The following is a 21,113-nucleotide window of genomic DNA, read 5'->3' on the forward strand; positions in this document are numbered from 1 at the left end:
TTTACTCTGAGCATCCCATGAAATCTGTTACTGTTCTGTGTGATTTACACGAAGTCCTGTCTGCTACCCAGCAGCAGGTGAAATATCAAGGCACTGACAGAAGGGAAGGGGACACAGCAAATGTCACTTTTTCCCTATACATCAGTGTCAGCTGATGTGCATCCCTATGCATAAAGTGTGAGTTGCTGTCCAGACCAATATTTGGGACACAGAACATGGTCCGGTTCCCTCACAGCCCGTTGAGATATATTAACTCAGGCTGACAGGCACAGCCAGGCTGTCTCAGGCCTAACATTCATTGTGTTGGCATCCCAGGGCTCAGGACTTTCCCAAAGCTGACATTCTGGTGGAGGTCCTTGCAGTGAGCGTCTGCAGACAGGTGCTACAGCAATGCCTAAATGTATAACACATCTCTCTGGGGTTTTTTGTACCACTACATACAAATCAAACCTGGTATCATCTCCCTTCCCTTCCACCCTGCTGAGTCCTGAGATAACAGTGTAAGGTGGCGTCATGCTGGGCAAAATGATAGTGATGGACCTTGTTTGTCCCCAGTTGCTGGAGGCCATAAGCCAAGGGAGTCAGAGTAGGCGCCAGCGACGCCAGGCAGACAGACTCAAGCCCTACATTGCTGCTCAAGTGGATGTGCTGCCCGAGACCTTCACCCTGGGGGACGAGAAGAACTACAAAGGTTTCTACAACAAGCCCCTGTCGCAAGACCTGAGCTACCGCTGTTTTGTGCTGGCCTCGCTGGAGGATGGGGACACGGTAAGGACTTTCTGCTGGGGGAGCACTGCCTTTCCTGGCAGAGCTGGGGTGGGCTCAGTGCAGGCAGGGTGAACAATTACTGCAAGCCAGGATGATGGAGTTTTCTGGTAAGAGAGGAGAGTGAGCCTGCATAGCTGGCCTCAACAAGCTGAGGCGGCCGTGGGAGTTGACTTGATAGATGGTGTTGTTGGAGGGAAATGGCACGTACCTTTGACATAACAGATGAGAGTGGAGGGCAGTGTCAACAAACGTGCTGTACACAAGCTCAGTTGTGGCTTGGTGGGCTGTGCCTAGAGCAGAGCTTGACACAGGGTTGGGATGGGATAGGTTCTCATTCTGCTTTTGTTCAAGTAAATGACTGTGGCAAACAGCCCCTTAGAATCCTGCCCTGCACAGCACCTGCTGAGGCTCTGCAGTGAACAGGATGCTTCCCCTGCTAACCTGCCTTCACAGGCTCTTCTCTGGCCAGAATGTCACTTCCAGCTGACACCTGCAGAAGCCAACCTGATCCCGTCACAGTGGGTTGTCAGCAGGGCAAAGCGGCACAGTAGCCTGCTGCACAGGGGTTCTTGCTCCTGTGTCTCCTTGCTAGAGGCAAATGGGGTCTGCCTTTGTCAGCAGCATGCTGCCAAGCACATGGGGCCTAGGCATGTGAGGGGGAAGGCAGTAGCTGATGGAATAAACAGGCAGTAGCACAACAAGACCTGTCCAGCTGTAAATACGAAGGACAGGAGTGGTGGTGGAATCTGTAGCAGTGGCCAGTGTGTAAATAATTAAAATAATAGAGATGCACAGAATCCTTTGGTCAGCTTCCAGCTGCGGCTTCCTTCTTCAACCTTGTTTCCTTGTAATGGCTCATTAGGGCTGGTCAAGTTCTTCATTACTCATCCAGCTCACGTGTTCTTGTGGCAAGATGCGCACGCTGGTAAGAGAAGGAGAGTCAGAAATTAGCAGCAAGATAGGGCAGCAGCCTTAAGATGTGCTATTCTGGCAGTCCCTGTCAAGAAGAGATGACCTTAACTAGCTGATCCCAGACTATCATCATCATCATTCCCCTAGCATTTATCTGCCACAGCCCTTCAGTGAAGCACCCACCAGCAGAGTTGTTACACCCTGCTCCTAGAGACCACCTTTCTGCATCCCCCACTGTATCATATCTGTTTTCATGTGAAACGTAAGGCACTCTGTCCAAGGCTGTGCGCTATCTCCCCCACTCAGCTCCTCTTAAATCGCTTGCTCTGGTGTCATAAGGCAAGTGTAACATTGCCATTCTTCAAAGGCAAGGGGGGTGTGGTTGAAACACCATCTCTGGAGAGCAGGGGCACATGCACCTTGCAGTCTGCCTTTGAAAATGCCACTGAGATAACTGTCTTTCTGATCTCTTCTGCTTCTGTTTTCTCTTGGAAGGAGGCATCTCCAAAGCATGTCTTCAAAAAACATGAATCTTTGTCCCTTGCACAAAGCTTTGGAGATGGACACATGTGTTACTTTGCTGCATAGATCAGCATGCTCCTTCCCCCTACCTAATGCAGTTCAATCTTTCTGGGTAGTCATAGCCAAAGCCTTTGTGCCTTCTTCATGGAGTAGCCACTTGCCCATACATATAGGGGAGCCCCAGGCCTTCTGTCCCATCCTCTTACTACCAACATAGCATCTTTGTCTGCTATGCTCAGATAGAGCTGTTGCTGACTCCTTGCTCCATTGTTTGACGTAGATAAGGGGTGCAGGATAAGGCTGATGGGTTGCAATGATCCCATGGAGATTCCCTTTAGGAACAAAGCTGAACCAGGACCCAGCAGCTATTTCAGGATCACTGAAAAACGGCTGAAAGGTTTCACAGACAAAGCAGGAACCACCCCTCCAGCCAGTGGCATCTCTGACCACTGATAAATATGAGGAGAGCAGCAAGGATGCTGCACCTGAGTGTGCTGCCAGAAGGATGTCACAGATAAGAGCATTTTCTGTACTCCATGCATGTTTGAAACCAGGCTGGCTGGAATCAAGAGCACCTGTGAGAGGAGATCAAGATGTGCATTTGTGTGACACCAGCACGCTTGATTTTTCCCTTTCTTCTCAGATGCACCTAGACATGAAGTGTGTGTTTAAACTTCGACCTTAAAGCAGGTTTATAGATCCATGGGCACCTCTTCAGTGACTGAAACTTTCTATGGCAGGAGCAGAGCTTTTCTGGCTCCCTGATGCCAGGCAGCAGGTGCTTCTCAAAAGCCACAGGCACTGAACAGCTGCAGCTCTAGCCCTCTGACAGGGAGAAAGGATTACTTTTTGCAGCACTTAACCCTTCTGACCCAGCAAGGCTGAGCTGTGAAGGGACAGCACAGTTCCATAATCCTTAGCAACAGCAGCAGAACAAGCCAGGTGCAGTGTCATTTTTCTGCAGGAAGGGTTTGGGTCTCTGCTAATCCCGTCTTGCTGGTGGGGCTAGAAAGCTGTCCCTTCAGGTTGCAGAAGTCTCTGGAAAGGAACCTGTAAACATGAGCTCCTTTCCAAGGTGTGTTTGTCAGGGCTGAGACATCAGGTAGAAAATGTTCCTGTTATTTTGTTCCTTTAAGAAAACCACACAGCCCAGCAGGGGTTTTCGTAATACAGCCCTGTCCTGGAGAGTTGTGTTGATATCAGCACAGCAGGTATTATAAACCACTTAGGAATCATCAGCCAGCCCCACTGTGCAATTGGTTAGGATTCAAAAGCCTGTGATTTGGCTCCAAGAGAATCCAGGGGTGGCAAGTGTCTCTTAGCTGGGCTGCTCCAGTTTGGCACCTGGAGGCCAGGTCTGCCAGCCAGGAAGTTAATGGCACTGGTTTGCACCAGGAAGAGGCTGGTGAGAGGTTGGCAAGACCACAGCATGACCTCTTCCTGATTCTGAGAGAGGGAGGATCCAGGTGTGCTGCTGGAGTTTTAGAAGCATGACCATTCCCTGCTGGCAGAGGCAAGGGGAAACCTCTGCATTTCAGGGGTGTAGCTATTGCTTTAGCATAATGGATACTTGCTTTTCTCTCCCTCTCCTGCCGGTGCTGTTCAGAAGAGATACGCAGCCAGCCCCTACTCAGATGAGATTGTGATGGAAGTAGCTTCAGCAAAGCAGCAGGATGAACCGGAGATGCTGTGGGTGATGGGACCTGTCCTGGCTGTGATATTAATCATCATCATTGTCATTGCCATACTCCTCTTCAAAAGGTGAGATCCGGTCCAGAACATAGCAGTTTGAACATTAGCACTACAGGTGACAGCTCTTGCAAGACCCTCCTTCCTTCAGATATGTGGTGATGTGATAGACAGTCCTTGGTGGTCACGGGAAGGAGGAAGATCTCTATCTGGCACAGCAGAAGGCTGCCTTATAAAAGCAGCAGAAGGGCTAGGCATGCAGAAAGTAATTAATATCAGCCCCAAGACACTGAGCTGCTGTGGATTCTGGAAACGTGTGAGCTGTGGGACAGAGGAGGGCAGCTGTGTCCATATAGCCAGTCTGCTGGCTACTCTCTGGTCTCACAGTTCGCATATGCAGCCTTGGGGACTTCTCTAGTACTGGTTTTCTGTGGAAATCGCCTGCTTGATGTCTGGCAGGTACCCCCACTACTGTGAATTTTGACTGAGGAACATGGCCTTGGCAGTGAGAACAGAGCATGGATGTGACAGGCTGAAACCGGAGTAAGAGCTCTCTTTTTGAGGCCTCTCAGCCCTGGCTACTGGATCAGCACCATCCACGCTCTGTGCTCGCAGCTGAAGCAACCACCTGCTTTTGCAGAGCAGTCCTGCTAGAGCTATAACTGTAGTGTGAGATGATTGTTAGTCCTCCCAAGGAGGCACAGGTTGCGTTTGCATGTGTTCGGGTAGCCTGTTCAATTACAGTAGGTCATTCTCTATCAGCTCAGCTCCGAGGTTCTGCTCCTCCTGGACTCTCTATTTACATATTTATCTGTAGCTCGGGGAGGAGGGCTGGCTTTGTTGTCTGATTAAATGGAGCTCTGCTGTGCATGTGCAGCCAGTGCCTTTCTGTGTGAGTGATCATCTCCTTTCTTCTGTTTCTGCTCTTCCCTGGATCTAGTAAGCAAGAAAGGTATGAATCCTTTTTATTTTCTTGTTTTGCTAAAATTTCAAGTCTATTTCTTTTTTGAAAAATAAGCCTGAAGCTACTAAGGGGCATCTTTGTTTTTGGGAGCATGGAGCATGCCAGCCCTGGGGGTTTACAAAGACTTTGTTTCCTCAGAGGTATCAGCCTCCTAGCAATTGCCAACCTCTCACAGCTCTTCGGGAGACAGTTCCAACATAAATACTTCCCAGATTGTTTTTGTAATTAAATTAAAAATCAAAAAAACTACAACACAAGCAGTTATAGGCATTTCTTTGTTTTCTCAGTCACTTCAGACTGAGAGCTGTTCTGTCGAGAATGCAGGTGCATTCTTGCACTCTAGTGAGGAAGCTTTGAGGGAATACCACGCCATTGTAAGAAGTGTTTGCTGGTCCTTAAGGAGGTAAAATGGCCCCAGGGGGGATTTCTGTACCTAGGCCCCTTAGACAGCAAGGCTTAGCTTTACTTTGTCCTAGAGTCTGGTGTGGATGGAGCAATAGGAAGTAGTACCAATCCACTGTGCTCAGACCTGGCATTCATGCCCCTGCAGCCTCCCAGCTCATGCATCAACAGCATACCCGACTCCAGCACCACCCACATGCTCAGAGTGATGCTGTGTTATCCTACAGGTTTTTGCTGTCCAGCTTGTCTTTGGAGGGATTTTTCCCCAAATTTATCTGTGCAGCGTTTTCACAGTGTCAGCTCTACAATGGGAATGAATTGTAGCTGAGTAGCGGTGGATAGCTTGGGATCTGAAGGTTTGTTTTAGCAGTTGCCCTGACTAGGCAACTAATGAAAGACACAAACATGAATTATGTGCTGTGCCCATTCTCCATAAAAGGCAGGCCACTTTGCTCAAGGGCTCAGGGACTGGAACACCGTAGCACATGGCACATCCTGCTGTGTTTCTGATAGGAGAAACAGTGCTTTATTTGTTTGCCATGAATTTTCCGTTCTTTCTATCGGTGCTCTGAAGTCTCAGCTCTTTTGTCTCAATCCAGGCAGCTAGAAGGCTTCAGAGATGTTGAGATGACTTAGAGCAGTGTAAGGCTCACAAGCTGGTTCTCCCCACTGAATAGTTCCAGTATTTGATACAGCCACAGGCTGCAGATGGAACATTTCTGACCATGCATGGCTCAGGGTCACCACCATCCGGAGATGCATCTGCCTCTGTGCAGAACCTGGCAACCCTTCAGGGTGCTCTGAAATGCCTCACAAGGGATTAGAAAGCAGAGACTGACTGTAGTGATCTGCAGGATGGTGAATGTGCTAGTATTCGTGCAGACTAGCACTGATGCAGCTCCCTCTCTTCCAGGAAACAGCAGGTCAGCAGAGGGGTTCACCATCACACAGGATCCATTTTGGGGCTGTAGCCAAAAGACAAAGTCTCTGTGTTTTGATGCATGCTCAGCATGTTGGCAAAATGTCAGGGTCAGCACAGACTCAGAATAGAGTACTGTGTTCCTGCTCCTGCCCAACACCCCTATCTGCTGCATGGGTATATCCACTGTATTTGTAATACATACCAAGAAATGGACTTAAAGAATCACTAGCAACTCTTCTTGCAGTCTTAGATTTTCTTTAATATTCACTTGTCCACTTTTTGAATGGATCTGTCCCTGTTTTGACTGTGAATTCCAGCAAGAGCCTGAGGTGGTGGCATTGCTCTAGGCATAAATACAGCATGAAGAGACAACAGTGTATTTTATTGTTCCATTAATACACGCCTTGGGTGCCTTCAACCATTCAAGACATGTATTAATGGCCCAATAAAACACACCCTGAAGAGCCTTTACACTATTATATTACAGCATTCTATATTTAAATATTTCTGATACTTGGGAAAAAAAATTATTATATCCTTCCACTACAGGAAATAGTTCCTTGAGAGAGTAAGAGGAGACAACATCTTACATCTATCTCCTCTTTCTCTAATAAATATTTTGCACAATATGACATTTCAAAGTGCCTCACTAATCAAACTTCTGCCATTGCTTACATATAATCCTTCCTGTTTCAGAGATGGAAAACTGGAGGCACAGAAGATGTGACTTGCCAAGAGCCCATGGGAGCCTGGGATGGAGCTGAGTGTCTGGGACACAGGGACCCAGTCTCCTTCCCAGGTGGTTCATGCTGGTCTCTTCCAGAGCTCACCTACTTCTCTCTGTCCACAGAAAAAGGGCACATTCCCCCTCTTCCAAGGATGAGCACTCCATTGGCCTGAAGGACTCACTCTTGGCCCACTCCTCTGACCCAGTTGAAATGAGGCGGCTCAACTACCAGACTCCAGGTAAGGAGCAGCCAAGCCCATTCCTCCAGTTCCCCATGCCAGAGGAGTTGCAATTCTACCACCACAGCAGCTCCGTACCTTCTCAGTCACAGTGGCACAGAGGGAGCTCAGACCAAGGATATCCCAGTGTGTCCTCTCTGGTTTGAAAATGCTTCTCTCTGGCCCTGTCACTGCAGGAACAAAGGGCTAGGGAACCTGGATAGGGACAGCCTATTGTGTGATGTGTGTCAGACATTGCATGGAGCTCAGTGTGGTTGTCCTGAGCCAGGAGGAGCCTTCACGCAAAGTTGGGAGAGCTCACCAGAGCCCACACCTCTGTTGTTCCCAGATGCTGTGCTGTGGGATTCAGTGCTGAGCACCACTTTCATTGCTGGCCATGGGGACTGAGCTGGAGAGGGGATCAGGAGTTTACAGAGAGCCTTTGTACTGCTTGGGGTGTCCCAGCAGTTTCATCCTGGCATCTTTGGTGTGCCGACTCCTGCTCTGCTGAAGTAAGGGTGAAGAGAAGAGCTACCTGCAACCTGCATTGCTCTGCAGCTAGTGCTGTGGCCCAGTGAAGGAATGCTGCTGGTCGCAGTGGTTGCAGCACAGAGGATGGTATTTCAGTAAAAGCTGTTGCTTTCTGCATGCAAGTGTTTGCTGCAGAGCACCTCCTCATGCCTGCACTGGCCTGTGGTGCCTGGTGGTGTAGGTAGTTTGCCAGCCAGCAGAGACAACTGTACTTTGCACTGCAGAAGGGTCTTGTGCTGCTGCTTTGTGTCTGAATGTCTCTGATGGCACCAGAAGTATACAGTACCTGTCATTGTAATGATCAGAAACAGACTCACCCTGACTCATTCAGAGCCTTTCAGAGAGTCCAAGTCCTAGATGAGGTGGGGGAGTGCTTGGGCTTTTGTGATGGAGGAAGCAGTTCAGCAATAAATGAGGCACACACAACTCTCTTCTAACTTGCAGCTCCTCCTGGTCTGTAACCTACTTTCCTTTTCCTCCTGCTGCTCATTCATCTTAAGAGCTTTCATCTGACAGGAGAGTTTTAAAGGGACCGTTTCCTGATGTAAACCTGCCATGTTTGGGAGGAATGGTAAGAGGAGCCTTTCTTGTTGCCACTGACAATGATCTGGCTCAGACCTGGGGTGGGCCTCCCCAGCACGTTTCCCTCTGTGCCAAAGCAGCTGTCAGAGATCCGTAGTTAACACATCTCCCAGGCAGGACCAATGGCAGATCTCATGGGTAGGATGCAGTGAGAGCCTGGCAGTTAATTGGCAGCAACACAGACCAGCATGGTATGCCAGCATGGGAGGAAAATGCTGTTGGGAGCAAGGTAGGCCCCTGCGCTAGAGGAAGAACATCTCAACAGGCAAATCACTGGGAGCAGCACTAGGGGAGAGGGTCACACACAGTCAGGAACAGCATGCAGCTTCTTGAGAAGGAGCAAGGTCTTGAGCAGGGCTGTTCCAGGACACCTGTTCGTGGGGACAGGCCTCTGTGACATGTCCCCACTGTGCAGGGACACAAGAGCCAGCTTTGCTCTATGCTCATGGTTTACATTGAACAAAAGAAGCAAGACAGGTCAGGCTTGCACCTACTCCCATCTCCAGTGAGATTGGGAAGTTTGCAACAAGGGCATTGCTTGCTAGAGCTGTAGGAAGGGTCAAGAGCTGCCTTCAAGAAAGGAGAGGAGTCCAGGAAATTCTGTTTTCCTGCCTAAGGATAAGACAAAGCCTGGTTTATTTAGTAAGTTTGCAGAGCTCTCTGGTGAGGCAAAAAGAAACCAAAGTGCCCAGTTCACTTGAGACAGCAGCAGTGTCCTGGGATGCTGCTAGCCAGCGCTCCCCCACAAAGTGACAGCACTGTCCTCCTCCCCCTGCATCACTTGTGAGGCTTTGCGGGGTGGAAGCGGGTGTCATGCAGCTAGAAGTGACGTGTTTCAGCTCCTGATGAGCTTGTTCTCATTAATGAGGAGGCATGAAAACCACGAAGCCCACTGGGCCCATGCTGTTGCCCCTGTCACCTGCCTGAGGTTGAGGCATTGTGAATGAATTGACAAGAGGTGCTATCCACCGGCCCTGCACGCTTCAGTAGTTGGTATCCCTGCTGGAGTATGCTGAGCAGGGAAAACTTGTTTAATGCATAATTAATGGGGCTACTGTTATTAAATATTAAGGTTTCTCATTTTTGTGGTTTTTACTTCAGACAAGGGTTATTTCCCCCACTGCTGGCCTCCCTGTACTAACGTACCACTGTGCCAAGCTGCTTGAGAGGATATGGGACTGGGCAGTGTCCCAGTACACCATGAAATGAGCCTGAGTTGCACTGCTCATGAGCTGCAAGTGACCTGGAGGCTCAGGGACACTGAATGGAGGTTGCTGGGCCTGAGTGCAGTCCCCCTGGCCGCCAAGCAGCACAGATGTCCCCTATACCTGCCATCCACCTGCCCTTGCTGGCTCCCTTTGGGCATGGGGCTGCAGACAGTGCTATGAAGTAGCTCTTGGTGTCAAATGAAGACCTCTGTGCTCACTTCCCTGTGAGCATCTCCAGCTCCACGTGTTTGTCAGCATCAGAGGGTGGCTCTGACCAGAACCAAAAGCCTTGGGTGTAATGGCCAGGTGCACAGCAGCCCCAGGGCCAGGCAGTCAGTCCTGTGCAGGAGGGAGGCTCCTGGCGCTGTGGTAGATGGTGCTTTCCTTTGCATCTTCATCTCTTGGTCTTTCCATTTCTGAACCTCTGCGATGATGACTAAAGGCTAATGGGATTTCTGTTCTTGCCCCATTTCTTTTCTTTGCAGGTGCCAGTGTCCCCAGTTGCCCGAATGTCTCAAGTTAGTTTTAACTCCTGTATTTATCTTTTGACACCTTTTGCTTTTTCTTTCCCTTTCTCTCTCGTCTCTGTAATTTTTGTTTCAATGTCATGAAGGTCACCCTCACTCACAGCAGACTGTAGAATGGCAGTGATTTCACTTTTTGACATGATGTGCAGGGCCAAGCTCGGGTACTGTTTGCACGGCACTACAGCAGCACACCACAGCACAGTGCAGAAGGAAGGCCCCGGGTGCTGGGCTGCCGGGATGCTCCTGTGGCAGCCGTTTGTCTGCTACCATGCCTCCTGCCCCCTCACAGTGCCATGCCAGGCTCTGCTGTGGCACCAGGCCTGCAGCTGGCCCTACGTGGGGACAGATAACCTCAGCCATTCTGGATGGGGTGGCCAGCTGAAAACCCCTCACAGACAAATTGAAGGGTGCTCTGCAGCCCAGTGGTTGAACACACTCTCCTCCTACCTCAGGCAACCTGCCTTCCCTAGGCTGGGTCACCTGTGCAGTAGAGTTGGGCAGAACAGATGCCAAGAGATGCCAGTCTTCTCTGAACTGTCATGCAGTTGGCCTGCTTGGCAGTGTTGGCACCAGAGTCCCAGGCACAGAGCAGAGGGACTGCTCTAGCAGGTTGGATGGAGTAGTATCAGTCTGTGAGTGCAACTGCCCCTTTATCTCATCTTGTGAGCTTCAGGTTGACTCTCAACCAACCATAAAGGTGTGTCCTCCCTCCTGCTTCATGTACAAGGCATCTGTGTATGCACATAGGAATGGAATAAATATGTAGGATAAATGCTTCCTTCAGGATCAAAGGCAAGGGCTTTGCAGTCTGCAGCCCTGCAGGCATTGTGAGACCTCTGAGCCCTGCTAGCCTGGTGGACATCTCACTGTTCTCTTGCTAGTCATTGGAAGAGCATGTAGAAGTCCTGGTAGTGTGTACAAATCTCTGTCTTGCCCTACACTGTCAGTGGCAGTTGTTTTAGGTTCATCGTAACAGGATACCAACCACCTCTTTCGCACCATCTGCTCTTGCAGTGTTGCTTTGTTGCAACGCTCCTTTGGCCAGCAAAACTGAAGTTTGGTGAGATCCCCTTGTACTTCTCAGCAAAGATGAGTGTTTGCAGCTCTGCTGTGGTCCATGGTTCTGCTATACTTCATACCTAACCACACAGAGATAAGCCCATACTGTGGCTATGTTCCAGTCCCTTTCTTCATCCAGCCCCACACTTCTGTCTTGGTCCCACACTGTTCTCATTCAATGGCTCACCCGTAACAGCTCTACACTGCAAAGGCTGCTTCTGAGCTACAGCCTCTAGAGCTCTGGCACCAACGAGCATATTGTGCAGAAATCAGAGAATCAACTTTGTGTGCCTGCTCAGCCACATTGGGGATCCTGATGGGTGAAGTGGCAGAGGACCATTTGCAGGAAGACCTTTTCGCAAGGCAGAAGAGGGATATTTCCTTCTCTCTCTGCCCATGTCTCATCCGTGGATAGCTCTGCACTGTCAAGTGATGGAGGGATGAGTATGTGTTGGATCAGGTCTTACCTATATGCAGTGACATCAGATGTTTTTGGCAGAGGTGTGAGGAGCCCTGCTGTGCAGTGGCTGTGGTGTAACACTTCCATGTTATCACCTAGTGACTTGTCACCACTCTATAAAATGCACGTACCCAGCCTGGGGACTGCTTCGTCACCTCAGCAGCCCATCACTGCCATCTGTGGCAATGTTATGGCTCCTTAGCAACTGGCCATGCTCCAGTTTGTCTCCCTGGGTATGAATCAACAGCTTCAGCCTATTAATAATCATTATTACCCATGTGGGCTTTCTGGGAAACCCACAGAGAAGCCGGTGGAGTCACGAGCCTTGGGAGTTGGATGAGCCAGGTTTTGGATGAGATGTTTCACAGCCACATTCCTGCTAGTTCACATCTCAGCTTCAGCAAAGGTTATAATGGTTGAGCCCTGAATCCCAGGGCTCCAGAATGACTCCCCCCAGTCCTGCATGCACACCCTCACAGTACCTGTTCCCTATGCAGGACTTGTGGGATCCCCTCCTCTATGCCTCTCCCCTGATCAGGGCTTGGGCTGTGCCCAGGATGAGCCATACTGTGCATCCCTCCTTTAGACAGGGCAAGACTTCTGCCATGGCTTGAGCTGCATCTCAGCTTGCAGCACCCTCCAAGAAGCTGCTCTAGAGCACATGGTGCCTTGCACAAGACACCCCAGTGTGGAGCTGGATTTTGGGCCCTGGAGCTGGCTTTGCCTCTGGAGCACCACTGAAAAGCACTGAGTTATGTGAATGCAGGCTGCTCCTCATGAAGAGCTGCTCTTCAGGTCTTACAAAGTTATGCAGTCTCTGACCAGGGGAGTAGCCATTCCTCCATGGGGCTCTTTCCATCTTTCTCTAGGTCCCAGGGGCTGGGTCAGGATCTGCCTACCCCAAAAGCTGTGCACCTACACCACGGAGATTTCCCTTGGTGCAGGTCTGGGCGAGCTTCTTCTTGGCTGATACTGTTGTTAGGGAGGATCAGCCTCAGCCCTTGGTGGTGAGAGCACCAGAGAATCAGTGTGTTCAACTTCAGCCCATGTGGGAGCCCATTCCTGCCAGGGGCTTGCTTAAGCCCCTGCTGCTGCGTGGCCTGCTCTGTGTGCCCTGTGGCTGTACTGTCCGAGCATGCTCACCCAGTCATGCACATTCTGCACATCACTTTTCTGTTGTGTTTCACTGAACCGTGTGCTCTGAGAGTGCGTGCAGCATGCTGCGTGATCTCGCCGACTTCACATCCATCCCACCCAACGCTTCACATAGTCACACATGTCCGCCTTGCACCCACCTTTTGGGTATGCTGTGCACATGCTGTTGTCAAGGATTCCTCGCCCGTGCAGAGCCATAACCGTTTTCCTCTCCCTCCTTCCTCCTTGTGTCTCTTGCAGGCATGCGTGACCACCCCCCAATCCCTGTGACGGACCTCGCTGACAACATCGACAGGCTGAAAGCCAACGACGGGCTGAAGTTCTCCCAGGAATATGAGGTGAGCATAAGAGTATGCCAGGCAGTGGGGGCAGAGTGATGCCAGCCAGGACCCCCAGCAGAGAGGGCTTGAAAGCTGAGCTGTGCCTCCTCTGCACTGGCATCGCCTGAGCAGGCCCTAAGCCAGGCCTGGGAGCCTGCCAGCATCCCCTGCCAGCATCTCCTGCCAGCCCCAGAGTGGTGGGAATTTGCCTTAAGCAGTTAAGGCATTGCTTGTACAGGGAAAAGGCCTTGCACCTGAATGCACAGCAACCCACCACACTCCCACCATGGTTACAGTCTTAGGAGTGAATGAAAGCTCATGTCTACCCACTTGGGCTGTCACTTGGAAATATGCCTGTATTTACTGGCATATAGGGTTATATATAGAATCATAGAATAGTTAGGGTTGGAAAGGACCTTAAGATCACCTAGTTCCAACCCCCCTGCCATGGGTTTTATATATGCCAGGAAAGGGAGAGAAGAGATGAATTCTAGCTAGTTCAAAGGATATGCTGCATGTCTCTGAGAAGTCTTGAAGCTTCTTTTTGCTCCATGAGAGCTGGCCTCCGTGTAGGTCTGTCAGTCCACAGCATCCTGTACCCCTTCGTTTCCATATGCAATCAAGGCTTTGTTTTCTGTGCCATCTTCCTGCCAACAAACACACATTCAGGTTTTCATTCCTGCTTTCCCCATGTAATCTCTCCCTGCACACTGCTGGACTGTGCTGACATTGCCTGTGCCATTCAGCATCTCTGTGCTCATGTCCGACTGCCCTGGAGCAGTCCCATTACCCCTCTCTGCATGAAGCTCTCTCTGCCTGTGCCTTGCAGTCCTGAGCTGCAAAATCCCCTGTGCTGCTGAATCACCCTCCTGCCCTTCTCCATATCTGGTAGAGTCCCTGGTTGGGTACTGTCCTCACCTGCCACTAGTGCTCCCTTTGCTCACAGAGAGGCACATGCTGGGTGTTTGATGAACCTGCACTGCACCTCTCTTAGCCCAGAGGACTCTCATGTCCTCCCCAGAGGACAGCTTGCCAAGGGGGTGCACACATGGAGGGGAAGGGGCTGAACTGCACAGGGACTGCCTTACCTTTCTCACCACTCTCTGGGCAGGATGATTAGGTTGAAGACATGTGAAGTCAGAGAAAGTTCCTCTGCAGCAGTGGCAGGATTATATTTTTCTGTGCTTACATGCAGGACCCTCTTGAGCTGCAGGGTACTTGTAAATAAACCCCTACCAGTACTGAAGAGGGAATAAATTTGGGAAGTGTCCTTTGCATGTGTTATCGCTTATGTTCGAATTGTTATCTGCCTGTGCCTGTAGCCTCCCCTTTCTGCAGTGTGCCTACACTGATTTATGAGATGAGATCAGAACATTTGCCCACGAGGTAGGATTATATATGCCAGGAAAGGGAGAGAAGGTGAGGGATGAATTCCAGCTAGTTCAAAGGGCATGCTGCATGTATCTGAGGAGGCTTGGAGCCCCTTTTTGCTTCAGGATGCCAAGTGGAGGGCTTTGCCATCTTTCTCTATACTGCTCTCTAGACCAGAGGGGAGCTGAGGTTTCAGCAACTATAGCATTATATTGCAACTTGAGAAATGTTTAGAGGAATATTATGCTTTCTTTGCAGTTACCTGTGTGTTCATGTGTGTCCTGCCAGTGGTGCCAAAGTATGTAGTCATATCTGCCTGCCTTGGGCTTTTTGTTCCAAGTCCAGCTGAAATATTAAGCAAAGCTGTCCACAGTGCTACAGACAGACTGCACGATAGGGATTCAGCAGGACCTAGTGTCTGTGCCCTCCCTCACACTAGGCCTGTGCTGGTTGGAGCCTGCAGCATAATACTGAGCTGTGACAACTGTTTTGGAAAAAATGAGCATTAAGTAAAGTCTCGTAGCTGTTTTCGTGAGCCTCTCTCTTCTCATTTCTCCTTCTTTAGAACATCATGGCTGGTTGCGGGCACCAATCAGTTGTACTTTTCATCTTGAAACAGCTATTAAGTAGCTGACTGTTGCATGTATTTTTTTTCCACTGGATTCTGTTGTGTTTTATTCCTCATCAGCTAGAATTTACTGAACATGATGGGCTCATAAAGTGTTTGATACTAGGATGGACCCCAAAGCAGAAGGGGTTGCCCCTGTTTGGCATGTGGGGATCAGTACAGTCATTTCCCATTTGGAATGCCGGTGAGAAAAATCCTGGACTGAGTTTGCAGAGAGCAGCACCTGCCTGTGCATGATTGCTGCAGCGATGGGTCTGCTCCCATCCTGGTCCCGGCGTGCACACACAGGCTTGGCAGGGTGACAGCTCCCTTTGGAGCCTGCCCTGGGAAGACTGGAGGGCAGGATGGGCACGGCCTTGCTGCGTAAGGGAATCTGCAGTGGATATGGAAATAGCAGAGGTGGGCGGGGAGCGGGCTGTGCAGCCCCAGTGGGATCCCAGGAGGCAAGGAACCACATCGTGGCAAATTCTGTGCAATTGCAGTCAGTGATGATACAGTCCCAGCACTCAGACTGTGTGAGCCCCAGACCTACGCAGAGCTGGGTGCTCACCCAGCACTTTGGAGGCCCTGACCCTGTTTCCCCACAGCGTGATAGTGCTTCCGGACTGGGCATAGCACAGCTGAGCAGGGAGAGACAGAGAACAAAGGCATCGCAGGTGAACCCCCAAGGCCCATTTGCTGTTTAATTGTCCTTCGGAATAGTTGTATTTTAAGTGTTTCTGCAGAGCAGCCTGGCAGCCTAACATCTCCATAGGGTGCAGGGTTGTTTATAGAAGGCTCATGTTCCAGGAGCCTGTGGCACCCGAGGCAGAGAGCTAATATTTATCAGCACTTTCAACCACTAAGGCCAGCTGGCCCAAGGCCATCAATCTGGTGCTTGCCTTGGTTGTGCAAGGGATAGCAGGGTAGCCTAGACACAGGTGACACAAAACAAGACCTGTCAGCACCTCCCTCGTGCCTGGGAAGGGAGCAGGGAGGATGCCAGAGATTTCTCGGAGCCATCTCGCCTCTATTCTCGCAGGTCAAGGAACAAATAATACTGCTCACACCAGTTTGCCAGCCTGTGTGACCCAGTGGCACCTGTAACAAAGCCAGCACAGAGCGAGCTGTGCGCTGGCTGCAGCAAGAGCAGGCAGGGAACAATCCCAGCTAGACCTGCTGGTACCTCTGGTGCGGCAGGAGAGGTTGAAGTGCAGGTGCTGGGAGCTGAGCCGGCTGCAGGCACAGTGAACTGGTGCTTGGCTGCTGTGGCATGGGACACAGCACAGCCCCGTCACACTCCCCTGGGCATGCAGCAGAGCTGAGGAGAGCAGAGTGCAGGGGTCTGGCAGCAGCTCCTGGCCCGGCCACACCAGGAGAGTATTTCATTTTTAGTGTACAGCGAGAGCTACAGTGAATTTACGGTGCGGGATTAATGGAATTAAGTAAGTAGAAGGGAGGCTGAGCCCTTAATTATTTATCTGTGGGCTGTGGTGGGCGCTGCAGCTGTGTTGGAGCTCCTCCTGTGGGCCACCTTCCCATGCTGCAGCCTGTGAACGTGGGGCGGGATCCTGCCCTGGAATAAGGGCTTCCCTCGCCAATACAAACGAGTGTACGCACACACATCACATCTGGCACTTTCACTGTGGGATCCAGCAAGCCGAGCGCTGCTGTCCACTTTGTTGCTATTAACAGACACAGGACAGACTGACGCCAGGCAGGGCTGGTTCCTGCTCCCTTGTGGCTGCTGGTATTTCTGACCTAGATCCTGCTTCATTCCACTACTTTCCCAGGGGAAATTTTTTTCCTTAAGTCAAACTACAACTTAAGGCCACTGCCCCTCATGCCCAGTCCCTTTGGCATGTCCCTCCAGTGGGCAGCCCCTGGGAGCAGAACAGGCTGGATGTGATGAAAATCAGAGAGCATGCTGCTGGTCAGCACGTTAGTCCTTGATAATCTTTAGGTTGTGCATGAGACTTGTCTGTGATCCTGCTTCTCAGTGCAGTGGAGGGCTGCAGCCACTTCCCCCCAGGTTTGTATGGAAGCACTGCTGGCCTGCCCAAACCCCATGTTCACTTGCATTTCCCTTAAAGCCACTGAGGACATTGCATCTCCCATGCCTGCAGCCCTGGCAGGACAGCTTAGGCAGTGGGAGAGGTGCCTGGGTCCCTGGAGCCGGTGAGTCCAGGAGGTGCTGGACCCAGGGTCCAGATAGCACCCAGGGAGCGCAGGCTGTGGGTTTAATGGACTACTCAGGAAGCTGCCTGGCAGGCTCACAGCACTCACGTTCCGGTAATAAGAATAATAAGGTTGAAGCGCTGCCAGCGATTGATTCAGGAGCGCATTATGTCCTCATTTGAGACGCAGCGCAGATTGACAGTGGTCATTGCTTGTGCTAATGTGGTTGATTTCACAGGAGGCCGGGAAGCACTTGCAGCCCGAGCACCTTTCCCTCCCCATGCCCTTGTACAGATGACTGAGCTGCTGAGCAGTACAGGGCCAAGGCTGCCCAGTTCCTTGGCTGCTGCAGCCAAGGGCCAGCCAAGCTGTCCCAGAACCCTGTATGCCTGGGCTGCCTCTGTCTGCCCGCACCACAAGCAGCTGCAGGGACTCTGCTTGCAGGGGGACTCTGGAGCTGCAAACCCAAGGTGGACTGTATCTGAGAGACAAACTGACACCCAGGGATGTTTTCAAGGCATTTGCGAAGTGTTCTCGAGTCTGTCAAGGAAAGAGCCTCTTTCCAATCCTGTTTCAATAGCTTGGCTCTGTCTTTATGTTGATGGAAATAGCAGTAAGGATCCCTACTGCTGCTTTGGAGAGGCTGCTTCTTGCACTTCCATGCTGGGAAGGAGGAGCTTTACTAATTGAGCTTTTTCTTAATTTGTACTTGCTGTCTTAACAACATCTCCCCTGTCACGTTAAAGCAAAGCAAAACTAAAAGTCATGGTGCTTTTAAGTTTTTTCCTAGCTCATTTCCTTCCAATTTCCCAGCCCTTCTGCTTTCTAGGAAAAACAAGTTGAAAGTGTTACTTTGATCAAGTTTGTGGATGAAACAGAAATTCCCAGGAGCCCCAAAAAGGAATGAGAGCAGATTCCCAGTCCCAGGCAGTTATGGAGTGAGGTGGGAAGATGAGGCAGTGCTGCTGTAGTCAGGGGCTGCAGAGCATGGTGCAGAGATGGGGTGAGCTTTGCCAGGCACCACTCCATGTAAGGGTTTCAACTGCTCTCCAAACAGCCCATCATCCTTCCGTTTATTTACTCATTTGTTTGCCTTAAAGGGGGGAACAGGTGTACATTAATTCATCACCAGAGTTTAAATTAAGTCATTTTACTTCTAAATGAGTCACTAATTTGCAGGAGTATTTAATTACAGCCTCTTTGCACTCAGGTGCTGTATTACTTCTGACTTTCTCACCTGTTTGCCCTCTTAAGAGGCTGCCCCTGATTAGACCATTTCTGCACATCCTAGTTGCACATCAAAGCAATTAACCCTAATGGCAACACCTTGATGCTCCTCCTCGGTTTTGGGGGCTCTTGGCAGCCTTGTCTCCCCCAGGAAATAATTCTTTTCCACCGCTGTGGCAGGACACAGACTTGCTGTGCAAAGCATACTGCACCCCACAGCTTGGGCAGCCCTGCAGCCTTTTGGCAGTGATTTGCAGCATAGATTGAGCACAGACAACTGCACTGAGCTCTCCCTGCCTCTGCTGCAAAGGGAGGACTCACTCCAGCACCCACCTGTGTCTGGTGCTGAGTGTTCACAGGGTGGAAGCAGTGCTGGTGCTTTCTTTTGTTCCTCTTCGGCAGCAGGAAAATGCTCACTGATAGCCTTGGGGCTGGTCTCAGCTACACCACCAGCTAGCCAGCTCTCTGCATGGGCTGTCTGTGCAGACTAAGGCCACCTTTTCCTAAAAGAAGTGTTATTTGTGTCTTTGACAGGCATTGGTGAATTTTCCTCCTTAGTTTGTCTCCTTGTGCTTCTCCTTTAGTGTGCTATGAATTAAACAGACTGGTATCAAAACCACTCCCACTCTACTCCAAACAGAAAAGCGTTTACACGTTTTGTTTCTATTTTTCATGCCTCTGATAATTTCTATTGCCCTTTTCCAGTTCAGCCTCACCATTAGGTGGGCAGTAGTCATCCCTGCCACACAGGCAGGGGAGGAGAGCATCCAAAGAGCTGATTCAGTGAGCAGCCTATCCTGAAAACAAATTATAGGTGCCTGAACGAAAGTAAGAGAGCCCTGAGCTGTGATGGGATGTCTCTGTACCTGAGAAGAGGAATTTGCAGGGGCTGTGGCAGGCAGGCTAGTGGGTTTCCAGCCAGAAGCAGTGCTTGAGATTTCCATTCCCACCATCCCTGCTGCAGTGCCTCTGAGCGCTGCTGCTGCCTGCTTATTATGCTGATAATAGAAAATTACAGGTTTTCTGTAGGAAATGTCTGTTTACATCCTGTATTTCCCAAACTACCTATTAGCATCGCTGTGATGTCACATTCTCCTGCGTGTTTTCGTCAGCACTGGCCGCACTGCCTGTGGGCAGCCTGCTGCCTTGGGGAGGGCTGGCAGTGTGGGACACACGTGGGGACGGGGGTGGCCTGTGTCCTGCATGTGCCACAGAGCCCTCAGGGCTGCTGTAGCCATGCAGGCAGTGCCTGTGCTCCATACCCAAGCTGGGTACTTGCACCCACTGCACTGGCTGCTTAGGAAGTGCCAGAGTAGGGGACAGTCATGGATGTCACCCTAAACACAGACAGTGGTTGTTGAGGCTGAGCAGAGGGGACTGTGAGGGCCATCCAGGTCAGCCCGTTCAGGGAGCTGCACTTCCCAGTTCACAGCTGATCCAGAGATGACAGGCTCATGGGTGTTTTACTGCCTGAGAAGCCTCCTGAAATGGCTGTCTGCCAAGCAATGAACACAGATGTCTGCAGAGAGAATAACACGTGCTGCTCCCCTGGTCTGTTTGCTCAATAGTTTTTGCCTGTGGACCAGCAAAGCTTCAGGGACCTGGAGCTGGAGCATGATTTTAAGCAGGCTTTGGCTGTGTTTGTGATTTCAGGAGGAGGGGGTTCATGAGGTGACTGATTTCTGCTGTAGCTGCCTGCCGTGGGCTTGCCCAGAGCTGCATGTGCAGAGCAAGTCCCTGCAGGAGGCAGCTGTCTTATCTTGGTGCCTCACATGTCTCTCTCTGACAAAGAGGCCATCCCATCTCAGCTTTGGGGCTGGTCCTTTTTCACCTTGTTTTGTGCATGGACAAAGAAGGGGCTTTGTCCCTTTGGGAAGGGGCTGCCTGGCTGTGGAGGAGCCATGCAGCAGCACATGGCTTGTGGGAGAAGCACTGGGTATGCAAGGCCAGGATACAAGTGAGATCAGGATGTGCTTTTCAGGCAGTTACATAGCATGCAGGCCTTTGGCCAAGATTTATAACCACGTCTCTTCTCCAGGTTTATAGTTCCTTGTCACTCTATTAACTCAAACGAGAGATGTTTACATTGCATAAGTAGCTGGAGTGGTGGATAGTAACCTATCAATTTTCATTACTATTCCCTGGCAAAAGCTCATAGGCTGTCTTGCAGGACACTAATACCTAAAGCTCCCGGGGCACAAGACACCCAGGGCTTGCTGTATTTCAGGAAACTGCAGTTCAACAGCTAATAAAACCGCTAGGTCAAGAACTGCGCAGTCAGGTCTCTGTGGAGTCCTGGCATAACACCAAGTTTCTGCTGATAGTAGATCCAGAGGAAAGGATGAGCATGCAGCAAGAGTGGAGGTGAAGGCTCATCTGCAGCAGACTGCCCTAGCAAGGGGCTCCCTTGCCTGCAGGTCACAGGAGGCAGGTCCCACTGGAGACTGGGTTTCAGTGTGATCTGGCATGACACTGCTGCTGGAGACAGGCGTGGAATCTGCACCTGGCCTGGGGAGAGGTGTGCAGGGAAAGGCAGATTTCCTGACCAAAATGCACATGTGCTGCAGCATCCCACTGTGCTGTAACCTCTCCTGACTCCATCCCTCTCTTTCTCTCTGCAGTCCATTGATCCAGGGCAGCAGTTCACCTGGGAGAACTCCAACCTGGAAGTGAATAAACCGAAAAACCGCTATGCAAACGTGATTGCCTATGACCACTCTCGTGTCATCCTGACCTCCATCGATGGTAAGAGTGGCTCCAGAGC

General features: G+C 50.7%; 1 protein-coding gene across 14 annotated transcripts in view; it reads left to right on the top strand.

Moving 5' to 3' along the window:
- The window catches only part of PTPRF (protein tyrosine phosphatase receptor type F), a 400,395-nt gene that overhangs the window by 359,648 nt on the left and 19,634 nt on the right, over positions 1-21,113 (top strand). For 9 of the 14 annotated variants that reach the window (XM_062617270.1, XM_062617271.1, XM_062617281.1 and 6 more), the window contains 6 exons: positions 556-768; positions 3,809-3,963; positions 7,030-7,145; positions 9,931-9,963; positions 12,887-12,984; positions 20,971-21,094. In XM_062617270.1, coding sequence (XP_062473254.1) covers positions 556-768; positions 3,809-3,963; positions 7,030-7,145; positions 9,931-9,963; positions 12,887-12,984; positions 20,971-21,094 — 739 coding nt within the window. The remainder of the gene's footprint in view (positions 1-555; positions 769-3,808; positions 3,964-7,029; positions 7,146-9,930; positions 9,964-12,886; positions 12,985-20,970; positions 21,095-21,113) is intronic. The other 5 variants (XM_062617275.1, XM_062617277.1, XM_062617278.1 and 2 more) reach the window with 1 other exon arrangement.

This window comes from Pezoporus occidentalis, unplaced genomic scaffold (genome assembly GCF_034315485.1).
Source record: "Pezoporus occidentalis ecotype Australia unplaced genomic scaffold, CSIRO_AGI_Poc_V1 ctg194, whole genome shotgun sequence".
NCBI lineage: Eukaryota > Metazoa > Chordata > Aves > Psittaciformes > Psittacidae > Pezoporus > Pezoporus occidentalis.